The 13,267-nt window shown below is 42.8% G+C and overlaps 1 protein-coding gene and 1 long non-coding RNA gene across 2 annotated transcripts in view; both read left to right on the forward strand.

Annotated features, from left to right (window-relative positions):
- The window catches only part of LOC126982694 (protamine-like), an 80,693-nt gene that overhangs the window by 15,439 nt on the left and 51,987 nt on the right, over positions 1-13,267 (forward strand). Inside the window, exons 5-7 of the mRNA XM_050834973.1 lie at positions 311-379; positions 5,067-5,129; positions 10,787-10,840. Coding sequence (XP_050690930.1) covers positions 311-379; positions 5,067-5,129; positions 10,787-10,840 — 186 coding nt within the window. The remainder of the gene's footprint in view (positions 1-310; positions 380-5,066; positions 5,130-10,786; positions 10,841-13,267) is intronic.
- LOC126983090 (uncharacterized) lies at positions 11,066-12,734 on the forward strand. The gene is made up of 3 exons (XR_007735508.1): positions 11,066-11,970; positions 12,220-12,547; positions 12,627-12,734. It is a non-coding gene; the product is annotated as an uncharacterized LOC126983090 (long non-coding RNA).

A 13,267-nucleotide genomic window follows, 5' to 3' on the forward strand; every position in this document is an offset into this window, starting at 1 on the left:
GCTCATTTGAAAAGCTGTTATGAATGTTTGGGACAGGTTACTACGGTGGCTAGGTCATTACATACTCAAATCAGGACTAGGTTTTGGGAGACAGGTCAGGTCATTTTGTTGTAGACTTGTGATACTGGGCTGGACTGCACTGGGTACACCGCCGCACGCTGAAGTTGTTGCGCACAATTTATAATGATATCTTTTTGGAGTGACGGGCTTTTTTTCATTACTGGTTCCTTTTTTTTTCTTGAACTGTTTACTGTAAAAAAAAAGTGTGTTAATGTTTACACAGTTAATTGACACCGAACTTGATTTGCAGACACTACCAAACGAAGAAGAGGAGGAGGAGGAGGAAGAAGAAGACGAGGAACACAGGAGGAGCCCATTGGTGAGTGTTAATTTATTTTTTCTAAAATGGTTAACGAGCTCTCCTTCCTTCCTTCCTTCCTTCCTTCCTTCCTTCATTCATTCCTTCTTGTCTCTTGGATAAATTAGGATAAAAAGCCAGATTATTGAAACCCTTCAGCAGTTTACATATTTGAGGTTTTCATAGGAGCTTTGAGAGGCATTTCCAGGGCTAATTTAATGACCCTGGTGGTAGTGTGACCCTTCCTCTGTACCAAGAATTTAAAGGAACTCATTTGTCAAGACTTTCATTGGAGTTTGGGGCATTTCCAGGGCTAGTTTTATGACTCTGGAGGTAGTGTGACCCTTCCTCTGTACCATGAACCTAAAGAAACACACATTTGTCTAGACTTTCATAGGAGTTTGGGGAATTTCCAGGGCTAGTTTAATGACCCTGGTGGTAGTGTGACCCTTCCTCTGTAACAAGAACTTAAAGAAACACAGATTTGTCTAGACTTTGAGTTCGTATGGGGTGGTACGCTGGTGCCTCCAATGGACTCGCCATAACGCTCATTTTGCCATTTTCCACCGACGAGAGAGCCCGGGTTCAATTCCTGGGCGGAGTGGAAAAATTTGAGCGGCTTTTCCGATACCCTACGCCCCTGTCCACCCAGCAGTGAGTGGTTACCAGGTATTAATCGGGGGTTGTGTCCCGTCTCCTGGGGTCTGTTCCCTTCTATAATTCCTTCCCCTTCTGTCTCTCTCCGGCAAGTGACCTCAGATGTTGCGCCGACTACATCAAACTTTTTCCAAACTCCCCCCTGTGCTAAGTCCTGTGATGCTTTCATATGTAGCTGTTGGCATATTCATTGAGTAAGCGTATTTCTACTACACCAAGCAGGTGACGTCACTTATTCTGACTCGTGAGCTTTCATATTTGTCTGTTTATTAATATATTTCATGGAGGCAGAGATTAAATTATTGTTTACAGTTTTACTAGTGACAGATTTTGTGAGAGCTTATACACCAGAATTTCACTTAACAGGTGAATCTTTTCTCCTTTCCTCCAATCTCTCCTTCCTAACTCCCTCCAATCTTTCCTCCTTCCCTCCAGTCTTTCCTCCTTTCCTCCAATCTCCTTCCTAACTCCCTCCACCCCTCCAATCTCTTCTCCCCAATTCCCGCCAATCTCTCCTTCCTAACTCCCTCCAGTCTTTCCTCCTTCCCTCCAATCTTTCCTTCTTCCCTCCAATCTTTTCTCCTTTCCTCCAATCTTTCCTTCCTAACTCCCTCCACCCCTCCAATCTCTTCTCCCCAATTCCCTCCAATCTCTCCTTCCTAACTCCCTCCAATCTTTCCTCCTTCCCTCCAATCTTTCCTTCTTCCCTCCAATCTTTTCTCCTTTCCTCCAATCTCTCCTTCCTAACTCCCTCCAATCTTTCCTCCTTCCCTCCAATCTTTCCTTCTTCCCTCCAATCTTTTCTCCTTTCCTCCAATCTTTCCTTCCTAACTCCCTCCACCCCTCCAATCTTTCCTCCACCCCTCCAATCTTTTCTCCTTCCCTCCAATCTTTTCTCCTTTACTCCAATCTCTCCTTTCTAACTCCCTCTACCCCTCCAATCTTTCCTTCCCTCCAATCTTTTCTCCTTCCCTCCAATCTTTTCTCCTTTCCTCCAATCTCTCCTTCCTAACTCCCTCACTCTCTGTTTGGACACCGTGGCGATCGAACGTGGCTCTCGACCTCCTCTAATCCTGACAGAAATTACACATCTTTAAGTCCATGTTGGCTGCGCCGTGTATGGCGTGACTACTGTACTATGACGTCCTGATGACACACAACACATGTACACTGTTGTGATTTCCAGTGCTGCAAGTTTGTGACAGAACTGTTATATGTGCTGACCTAGTGATCTTCAGGCAACTGTTGTTAAGTGATACTACCATGCCTGACACTCGCAGTGCCTCTGCTGCGTCAAAGAATCCTAATCAGCGCTCCAGTGACCAACAGCAGTTGCCACTAAATCTACAACTACAACAATCAAGCACCAGCAGTGACGACCATGATCCTGAGAATCGGGAGGTGAACCAGCTACTCGACTCCCTATCCGAAGAATCAAAAACCCTAGTGAAAATGATTACTCCTGTGATCTCAAAGAAAATGAAACTCGAAACTGAATTACTGAAGGAAGAACTCATAAAGAAAGACTCGCAAATAACAAAGCTAAGTGGAGAAATAGTTGGGTTAAAAGAAAAAGTGCAAGAACTAGAAACAAGCATAGATGGTGTCGACCAATATGAGCGTCGTGACACCATCATTGTGAGCGGTCCATCATTACCTGACGAAACACCACACGAAAACCCACCTACCGTCATCACGAACGCATTCAAGGACCACCTGAAACTAAACATCAGTGTATCGGACATTAATATTGCACACAGGATTGGACCACCAAACTCCCAACGCAAACGACCGATCATAGTGAAACTCTGCAGCAGAACCCTGAAGCACGACCTGGTTGGGGCTTGTATCCAAATGAAGCCTCAACTGTACATCAAGGAGAGCCTGACACCCAAACGACTCCTTCTCTTCAAGCAGGTGTTAAACATCCGACGAGCTCACAGAAACAAATTCCAGCAATGCCACACCAAGGATGGAAAAATAATTGTCAGGCTCAGGAACTCCACCATCAAGCATGAAATAATTGATCAGCAGACACTGATCACCTTCCTGGATGAGTACCCTGACATGAAGGACACCTGTCTTGAGTCACTCTAGTTTTGCTTCAGTCTCCTCACCATAATGCCATAAGGCACATTCCAGTAGTTTACAGTAATCATTTTATCCACCTTTAAGCTCCAATATGACACCCATACTTTATTACTAACATTAGATTACATAGTAATGTTACTATCAATGTCATCATTAATATTCATTATAACATATTACATATTAATGTCACCATCAATATTCATACCATTATAATTATTATTATTATTATTATTATTATTATTATTATTATTATTATTATTATTATTACTATGATTATTATTATTATTACTATGATTATTATTATTATTATTATTACTATGATTATTATTATTACTATGATTATTATTATTACTATTGCCATTGTTAATGCTATTCATTATTTATCAGTCTTACTGTTACTACTACTACTACTACTACTACTACTATCACTACTATCACTACTAATATTACTACTAAGTAATACTATACTAAGTACTACTACTACTTCTACTACTGCTACTACTTCTACTACTGCTACTACTACTACTACTACTACTACTACTACTACTATTACCACTACTAGGTACTACTACTACTACTAAGTAATACTATACAAGTAATACTATATTATTATTATTATTTTATTATTATTATTATATTGTTGAATATCATTGATACTATAACGGCTACTGCGACTATTGTTATTTTTTGCTTTATTATAATTATGATTGTCATTGTCCTTTCTACTCATTATTACTTTTCTGTAAAGTTTTTTTACTTATGTTAAGCAACATGTTCACAGTGCCACCCGGCGCGGCTAGACTTAGTCTTGTATCTTACTGCTTTCTTTCCATTCTCTTCTCTGACTCCTCTTCCATTAATCTTATGTCCCATCTCTATGAGACACTCTTTTATGATGATGAACACAGACATGCCAATTCAAATAACATAAGTATGGAGATAATCAATCAACTACACGGCCACATGGACTTTGAATCAATATCAAATTATAATGACCTTGTTACCTATAATAACCTCATTAAGACTCAACAGACACATAATTTAAACATAATGCACAAACTCGAGATCATTAACAAAAAAAATCTGATAATATACAACTACTCCTCAGATCTTTACACATACAACCTGATATCTTGGCAGCCACTGAATCCTGGCTTACAGACAATAATAAACACCTACACGAATTTACAGGATACCACTCATACCATTTAACCAGAAATACGCGCAAACAGGGAGGGGTATCAATATTTGTGTCCAATCTAATACATTCTCAGGAAATCCAAGACTTGACAATAGTAAATGAAGATATAGAAATAAACACAATTAGGATAAAAACAAACTCATTAGGCTTCCTTCTATGCACGATTTACAGACCTAACAGTAAACACATTGCAGTTGATGAGTTCTCACACATATTGCACGAACTTTTGTGAGAGAAAGCAAAAAATAATAAAATCGTGCTGATTAATTTACTTGAACATACCTCTCACATCCCAACAATTTTGCACTTTCCCATCTCAGATCATCACCCAATGTTCTTAAATATATCAATTCCCAAAGCAAATCAGAAACTCTATAAGAAAAAAATCCAAGACATATCTAATAATAATAAAGAACTGTTTTCAATTATTATTATTATTATTATTATTATTATTATTATTATTATTATTATTATTATGCACTATATTCAAAGGTTAGGTTATATATTATGCATTCAAAGATTGTTTTACTAAAGTTATGATTAAATTTTCTCATTATTGTAGGGCTATTGTATGTGTGAATTGTTTTCATTCTCTCTCTCTCTCTCTCTCTCTCTCTCTCTCTCTCTCTCTCTCTCTCTCTCTCTCTCTCTCTCTCTCTCTCTCTCTCTCTCTCTCTCTAATTTTAGCCTGAAAAGAATTTTTAATTACCTCAAAAAATGAATTATCAACTGTATACTAATATCCTTACTTATCTTTAGAGACAAGAAGAAGAAGAAGAGGAAGAAGAGGAAGAGGAAGACTGACAGACAGACATTCCATTGGTGAGTGTTAAATAATTTTCTTTCCTTCCTTCCTTCCTTCCTTCCTTCCTGGCTCTTGGATAGGTTAGGTTAAAGGGGCCGATTATTAAACATTTCAACGCCCAAACTCACTTCTGTAAGGCTTTCATAGTAGGGCTTTTTGGGCATGTCCTGGGGTAGTTTTATGACCCTTGAGGTAGTGCGACCCTTCCCCTGTACCATGAACCTAAAGAAACACATTTGACGAGGCTTTGGGAGGAGTTTTTGGCATTCCCACGGATAGTTCTGGCACGTGAGGAAGGGCGTCAGATGGTACATGGCGTCTAACATTCTGGTGTAGTGCGGCGACTATGCCTGCTGATGAACGAGCCTCCCATAACCCACTTTGTGAGGGGGGTAGTACCTCTTTGGCCGACTCGGTAGGGAGTGACTCCCGTCGCGGGTTCAATCCCAGGCAGCCGGCGAATACCCTCTCCTGGTCTTGATTAATTTCTGGTGTTTGGATACACACAGTGAGGGATCGGGAGTAGCAGGTGACACTGGTCCGTTCACTAAATATCAGCCATGCTCTACCTTAAGGGAAGGCTCAGTACGGCATGTGAAGGGAACTGTATGTTTAGAGATTTTAAGATTATCATACATGTAGTCATGGACTTCCATTACGACTACTTCCCAGTGAAGACTAACCAGTTTTTCATGGGGGGTTTTCCTGTTCAAAAGTCACGTAAAGCTATCACCATGAAACACTCCATGGAAACCCTACAAATCCCTACTATGACAGGCTTTTCAGCTGCTATTATCTGTAGAATATCTTATCCAGTGCTGTCTTTCCCAATACAAGACTTTGACAGTGGACACATATTTGCAGGGGGGCTCTGTGGTGCAGTGGTTAACACACTCGGCTCACAACCGAGAGAGCCCGGGTTCGATTCCCAGGCGGAGTTGAAAAATTTGAGTGACTTTTCCGATACCCTACATAGCCCCTGTCCACCCAGCAGAGTACCAGGTATTAATCGGGGGTTGTGTCCCGTCTCCTGGGGTCTGTTCCCTTCTCCTATAATTCCTTCCCCTTCTGTCTCTCTCCGGCAAGTGACCTCAGATGTTGCGCCGACTACATCAAACTTTTTCCAAACTCCCCCCTGTGCTAAGTCCTGTGATGCTTTCATATGTAGCTGTTGGCATATTCAATGAGTAAGTATATTTCTCCTACACCAAGCAGGTGACGTCACTTATTCTGACTCGTGAGCTTTCATATTTGTCTGTTTATGTAATATATTTCATGGAGGCAAAGATTAAATTATTGTGTGCAGTTTTACTAGTGACAGATTTTGTGAGAGCTTATACACCAGAATTTCACTTAACATTGCTCCAATCTCTCCTCCCCAATTCCCTCCACCCCTCCAATCTTTTCTCCTTTCCTCCAATCTCCTTCCTAACTCCCTCCACCCCTCCAATCTCTTCTCCCCAATTCCCTCCAATCTCTCCTTCCTAACTCCCTCCAATCTTTCCTCCTTCCCTCCAATCTTTCCTCCTTTCCTCCAATCTCCTTCCTAACTCCCTCCACCCCTCCAATCTCTTCTCCCCAATTCCCTCCAATCTCTTGATCCTTCCTAACTCCCTCCAATCTTTCCTTCTTCCCTCCAATCTTTCCTCCTTTCCTCCAATCTCCTTCCTAACTCCCTCCAATCTTTCCTCCTTCCCTCCAATCTTTCCTCCTTTCCTCCAATCTCTCCTTCCTAACTCCCTCCAATCTTTCCTCCTTTCCTCCAATCTCCTTCCTAACTCCTCCACCCCTCCAATCTCTTCTCCCAATTCCTCCAATCTCTCCTTCCTAACTCCTCCAATCTTTCCTCCTTCCTCCAATCTTTCCTCCTTTCCTCCAATCTCCTTCTTAACTCCCTCCACCCTCCAATTTCTTCTCCCCAATTCCCTCCAATCTCTCCTTCCTAACTCCCTCCAATCTTTCCTCCTTCCCTCCAATCTTTCCTCCTTTCCTCCAATCTCCTTCCTAACTCCCTCCAATCTTTCCTCCTTCCCTCCAATCTTTCCTCCTTTCCTCCAATCTCCTTCCTAACTCCCTCCAATCTTTCCTCCTTCCCTCCAATCTTTCCTCCTTTCCTCCAATCTCTCCTTCCTAACTCCCTCCAATCTTTCCTCCTTTCCTCCAATCTCCTTCCTAACTCCCTCCACCCCTCCAATCTCTTCTCCCCAATTCCCTCCAATCTCTCCTTCCTAACTCCCTCCAATCTTTCCTCCTTCCCTCCAATCTTTCCTCCTTTCCTCCAATCTCTCCTTCCTAACTCCCTCCAATCTTTCCTCCTGCCCTCCAGTCTGTCCTCCTGTCCTCCAATCTCTCCTTCCTAACTCCTCCAATCTTTCCTCCTTCCTCCAATCTTTCCTCCTTTCCTCCAATCTCCTTCCTAACTCCCTCCACCCTCAATCTCTTCTCCCCAATTCCTCAATCTATCCTTCCTAACTCCCTCCAATCTTTCCTCCTTCCCTCCAATCTTTCCTCCTTTCCTCCAATCTCTCCTTCCTAACTCCCTCCAATCTTTCCTCCTTCCCTCCAATCTTTCCTCCTTTCCTCCAATCTCCTTCAAAACTCCCTCCACCCCTCCAATCTCTTCTCCCCAATTCCCTCTAATCTCTCCTTCTTAACTCCCTCCAATCTTTCCTCCTTCCCTCCAATCTTTCCTCCTTCCCTCCAATCTTTCCTCCTTTCCTCCAATCTCCTTCCTAACTCCCTCCAATCTTTCCTCCTTCCCTCCAATCTTTCCTCCTTTCCTCCAATCTCCTTCCTAACTACCTCCCATCTTTCCTCCTGTCCTCCAATCTTTCCTCCTTTCCTCCAATCTCCTTCCTCACTCCCTCCAATCTTTCCTCCTTTCCTCCAATCTCCTTCCTATCTACCTCAACCCCTCCAATCTCTTCTCCCCAATTCCCTCCAATCTCTCCTTCCTAACTCCCTCCAATCTTTCCTCCTTCCCTCCAATCTTTCCTTATTCCCTCCAATCTCTTCTCCTTTCCTCCAATCTCTCCTTCCTAACTCCCTCCAATCTTTCCTCCTTCCCTCCAATCTTTCCTTCCCTCCAATCTTTTCTCCTTTCCTCCAATCTTTCCTTCCTAACTCCCTCCACCCCTCCAATCTTTCCTCCACCCCACCAACAGGGGCGTCATTTGGGGGTCTTGGGGGCCCCCAACCAAGTTGCCCCCCAAGCCTCAGTTTGCCCCCCATACCAGCGTAGCCTCAAGAAGTAACAGCAGCTGGTTAGTTATATATATATATATATATATATATATATATATATATATATATATATATATATATATATATATATATATTTTTTTTTTTTTAATTATTATTATTATTTTGTTGTTGTTGTTGTTGTTGTTGTGTGTGTGTGTGTGTGTGTGTGAACAGTCAACACTGAGCGGCAGTTAGGGTTCCGGGAGCAGCAAAGACAGATGTGCTGTAGCCTGTTTAGGAGGTGGGCCTCAGAACTGGTGACGTCGCGGTGGGGGCCTGTGAGAGTGCCAAGCCTAGTGCTTTCCCCATCTCTATCTCACCCCTGTGTCACTGTGTGCTGTGTGTGTGGATCTACAGTGAGGGTGTAAGCTAGATGAGTGTGCGTGATTTGTTGTGTGAGCGGTGGACATCGTGTATACAGTGTACCGGTATGTGAGTGTGGAGCTTTGCATGAGTGTTTGCGGGTGTCTGTGTGTTGCACCAGCGTAAGAGTGTGGTGAAAAAATGGTGAGCCACCGACGGACAGACCACCAGTGTTTGCTTGCCTCTGTCCTCTGTCCTTCGTCTTAGCAGCTCGATGTAAACCTCCCGACAAGGGAGGAGACGAGGCCGCCATTACCCTCGCACGCTGTGTACCCCTCTCCTGTATAAATCCAATAGTGACCCCAGTCAACCCACCGTTACCTACGTATATACATTGTGTTTTCTTTGCCCGCATATACATTGCAAAAACCCACAGCAGTTTTACAAATATACATTGCGCAGTGAGCGGGTACTATTGGTGCAGGAAAGTCCTTACAAATGTACCAGCGGCAGTGACTGAATAAGACATCGCGTGGTGCCTCTTTGCTCACCAAACTGTCTCTGCCCCCCCCAAGAAAAATCTGAAATGACGCCCCTGCCCTCCAATCTTTTCTCCTTCCCTCCAATCTTTTCTCCTTTACTCCAATCTCTCCTTCCTAACTCCCTCTACCCCTCCAATCTTTCTTTCCCTCCAATCTTTTCTCCTTCCCTCCAATCTTTTCTCCTTTCCTCCAATCTCTCCTTCCTAACTCCCTCTACCCCTCCAATCTTTCTTTCCCTCCAATCTTTTCTCCTTCCCTCCAATCTTTTCTCCTTTACTCCAATCTCTCCTTCCTAACTCCCTCTACCCCTCCAATCTTTTCTCCTTTCCTCCAATCTCTCCTTCCTAACTCCCTCACTCTCTGTTTGGACACCGTGGCGATCGAACGTGGCTCTCGACCTCCTCTAATCCTGACAGAAATTACACATCTTTAAGTCCATGTTGGCTGCGCCGTGTATGGCGTGACTACTGTACTATGACGTCCTGATGACACACAATACATGTACACTGTTGTGATTTCCAGTGCTGCAAGTTTGTGACAGAACTGTTATATGTGCTGACCTAGTGATCTTCAGGCAACTGTTGTTAAGTGATACTACCATGCCTGACACTCGCAGTGCCTCTGCTGCGTCAAAGAATCCTAATCAGCGCTCCAGTGACCAACAGCAGTTGCCACTAAATCTACAACTACAACAATCAAGCACCAGCAGTGACGACCATGATCCTGAGAATCGGGAGGTGAACCAGCTACTCGACTCCCTATCCGAAGAATCAAAAACCCTAGTGAAAATGATTACTCCTGTGATCTCAAAGAAAATGAAACTCGAAACTGAATTACTGAAGGAAGAACTCATAAAGAAAGACTCGCAAATAACAAAGCTAAGTGGAGAAATAGTTGGTTAAAAGAAAAGTGCAAGAACTAGAAACAAGCATAGATGGTGTCGACCAATATGAGCGTCGTGACCATCATTGTGAGAGCGGTCCATCATTACCTGACGCAACACCACACGAAAACCCACCTACCGTCATCACGAACGCATTCAAGGACCACCTGAAACTAAACATCAGTGTATCGGACATTAATATTGCACACAGGATTGGACCACCAAACTCCCAACGCAAACTTTTACGAGAGAAAGCAAAAAATAATAAAATCGTGCTGATTGGAGATTTTAACATTAATTTACTTGAACATACCTCTCACATCCCAACAATTTTGCACTTTCCCATCTCAGATCATCTCCCAATGTTCTTAAATATATCAATTCCCAAAGCAAATCAGAAACTCTATAAGAAAAAAATCCAAGACATATCTAATAATAATAAAGAACTGTTTTCAATTATTATTATTATTATTATTATTATTATTATTATTATTATTATTATTATTATGCACTATATTCAAAGATTGTTTTACTAAAGTTATGATTAAATTTTCTCATTATTGTAGGGCTATTGTATGTGTGAATTGTTTTCATTCTCTCTCTCTCTCTCTCTCTCTCTCTCTAATTTTAGCCTGAAAAGAATTTATAATTACCTCAAAAAATGAATTATCAACTGTATACTAATATCCTTACTTATCTTTAGAGACAAGAAGAAGAAGAAGAGGAAGAGGAAGACTGACAGACAGACATTCCATTGGTGAGTGTTAAATAATATTCTTTCCTTCCTTCCTTCCTTCCTGGCTCTTGGATAGGTTAGGTTAAAGGGGCCGATTATTAAACATTTCAACGCCCATACTCACTTCTGTAAGGCTTTCATAGTAGGGCTTTTTGGGCATGTCCTGGGGTAGTTTATGACCCTTGAGGTAGTGTGACCTTCCCTGCACCATGAACCTAAAGAAACACATTTGACGAGGCTTTGGGAGGAGTTTTTGGCATTCCCACGGATAGTTCTGGCACGTGAGGAAGGGCGTCAGATGGTACATGGCGGACACGTTCTTTTCCTGCACAGAAGGGCACACACACACACACACACACACACACACACACACACAGAAAAAGGCCTTCAAAGTACGGCCTTTCTTTCCGTACTTTCTTGCGCAAAAAATACATGAAAGAGGTCGTTAAAAATAACAGAAAAGTGCTCACCCTTCTTCTTGTATGCACTTTGTTAGGCACTTTTCTGTGTTATAAAAGCATGTACAGCAGGTGACCCTTTTCAACTGGACCGTAATTCAGTGGTTCGCCAGACACACCCAGTTGTCAATATGCAGATTTACCCCGTCTCCACACTACTAAACGTGGTACTGTGTCATTGTATTACCAGCTCATTATTACAACTCTGAACAACGGTCCGTTCTCTCATGTGGGACACACTGGTTCGTCCAACGTCCACACTCTGGGTGACCAATAAGGAGGGTAACCGTTGTGGTGTGGCTGGTGGAGTGTGCCGCTCCTCCACCAAGACCTGGCTCACTCTCCACCCTTTAACCAGGCCAGGCAATCCCTCCCACATGATTCTCATTTAGATATCGCTGAGAGCCATGACTGGCATAATGGTTGGTCTGTGGTATTGACTCCATATCCTGACCACTTAGTTAGCCTTGAAATAAGGGAGTTGTATGCAGAAATTATGGAGCGCTTGAACCAGTGAGTGTGATGATTTCTAGTGAGCATCTCCGTGGGGCGGCAACGCTATTGTTCAATGGTGTCTGGCATTTACAGCTTCTTGTTTACCACCAGTTAGGTGAGTGTAGGAAATGATTGAGGTGTTACTTACAGGGTTAAGGATCATGAAAATATTACAGCCTCTTGTTTACCAGCAGTTAGGTGAGTGTAGGTAATGATTCAGGAGTTACTTACAGGGTTAAGGATCATGAAAATATTTCAGCCTCTTGTTTACCTGCAGTTAGGTGAGTGTAGGAAATGATTGAGGTGTTACTTACAGGGTTAGGGATCATGAAAATATTACAGCCTCTTGTTTACCTGCAGTTAGGTGAGTGTAGGAAATGATTCAGGAGTTACTTACAGGGTTAAGGATCATGAAAATATTACAGCCTCTTCTTTACCAGCAGTTAGGTGAGTGTAGGAAATGATTGAGGTGTTACTTACAGGGTTAAGGATCATGAAAATATTACAGCCTCTTGTTTACCAGCAGTTAGGTGAGTGTAGGAAATGATTGAGGTGTTACAGGGTTAAGGATCATGAAAATATTACAGCCTCTTGTTTACCTGCAGTTAGGTGAGTGTAGGAAATGATTGAGGTGTTACTTACAGGGTTAAGGATCATGAAAATATTACAGCCTCTTGTTTACCTGCAGTTAGGTGAGTGTAGGAAATGATTGAGGTGTTACTTACAGGGTTAAGGATCATGAAAATATTACAGCCTCTTGTTTACCTGCAGTTAGGTGAGTGTAGGAAATGATTGAGGTGTTACAGGGTTAAGGATCATGAAAATATTACAGCCTCTTGTTTACCAGCAGTTAGGTGAGTGTAGGAAATGATTGAGGTGTTACAGGGTTAACCCGGTAACAGCGACGGGCCAAATCTGTGGCTTTACTGTGTAGCAGCGACGGGCCAAGTTTGTAGCTTTACCGTGTAGCAGCGACGGGCCAAATTTGTGGCTTTACCGTGTAGCAGCGATGGGCCAAATTTGTGGCTTTACTGTGTAGCAGCGACGGGCCAAATTTGTGGCTTTACCGTGTAGCAGCGATGGGCCAAATTTGTGGCTTTACAGTGTAGCAGCGACGGGCCAAATTTGTGGCTTTACCGTGTAGCAGCGACGGGCCAAATTTGTGGCTTTACCGTGTAGCAGCGACGGGCCAAATTTGGGGCTTTACCGCGTAGCAGCAAGGGGCCAAATTTGGGGCTTTACCGTGTAGCAGCGATGGGCCAAATTTGTGCCATGATATAAACCCCCCAAATTATATGATACATAATCTGATCACAAATGTTTTGATATATATTATTAAATGGTTTGTGTGAGGGGTGATTTTTTCTCATTTTTCTCGCTTGGAGGGACCATTAACCCTTTCATTGCTAAATGCTGGCAGCAAGCGTAAGGCGTATTTGCTGGCGTTGTTAAACACTCGCTGCGAGCTCCAGCCGCACTCAAATCTCCCACGGAT

This window comes from Eriocheir sinensis, chromosome 5, assembly GCF_024679095.1.
Source record: "Eriocheir sinensis breed Jianghai 21 chromosome 5, ASM2467909v1, whole genome shotgun sequence".
In the NCBI taxonomy this organism is placed as follows: Eukaryota; Metazoa; Arthropoda; class Malacostraca; order Decapoda; family Varunidae; genus Eriocheir; species Eriocheir sinensis.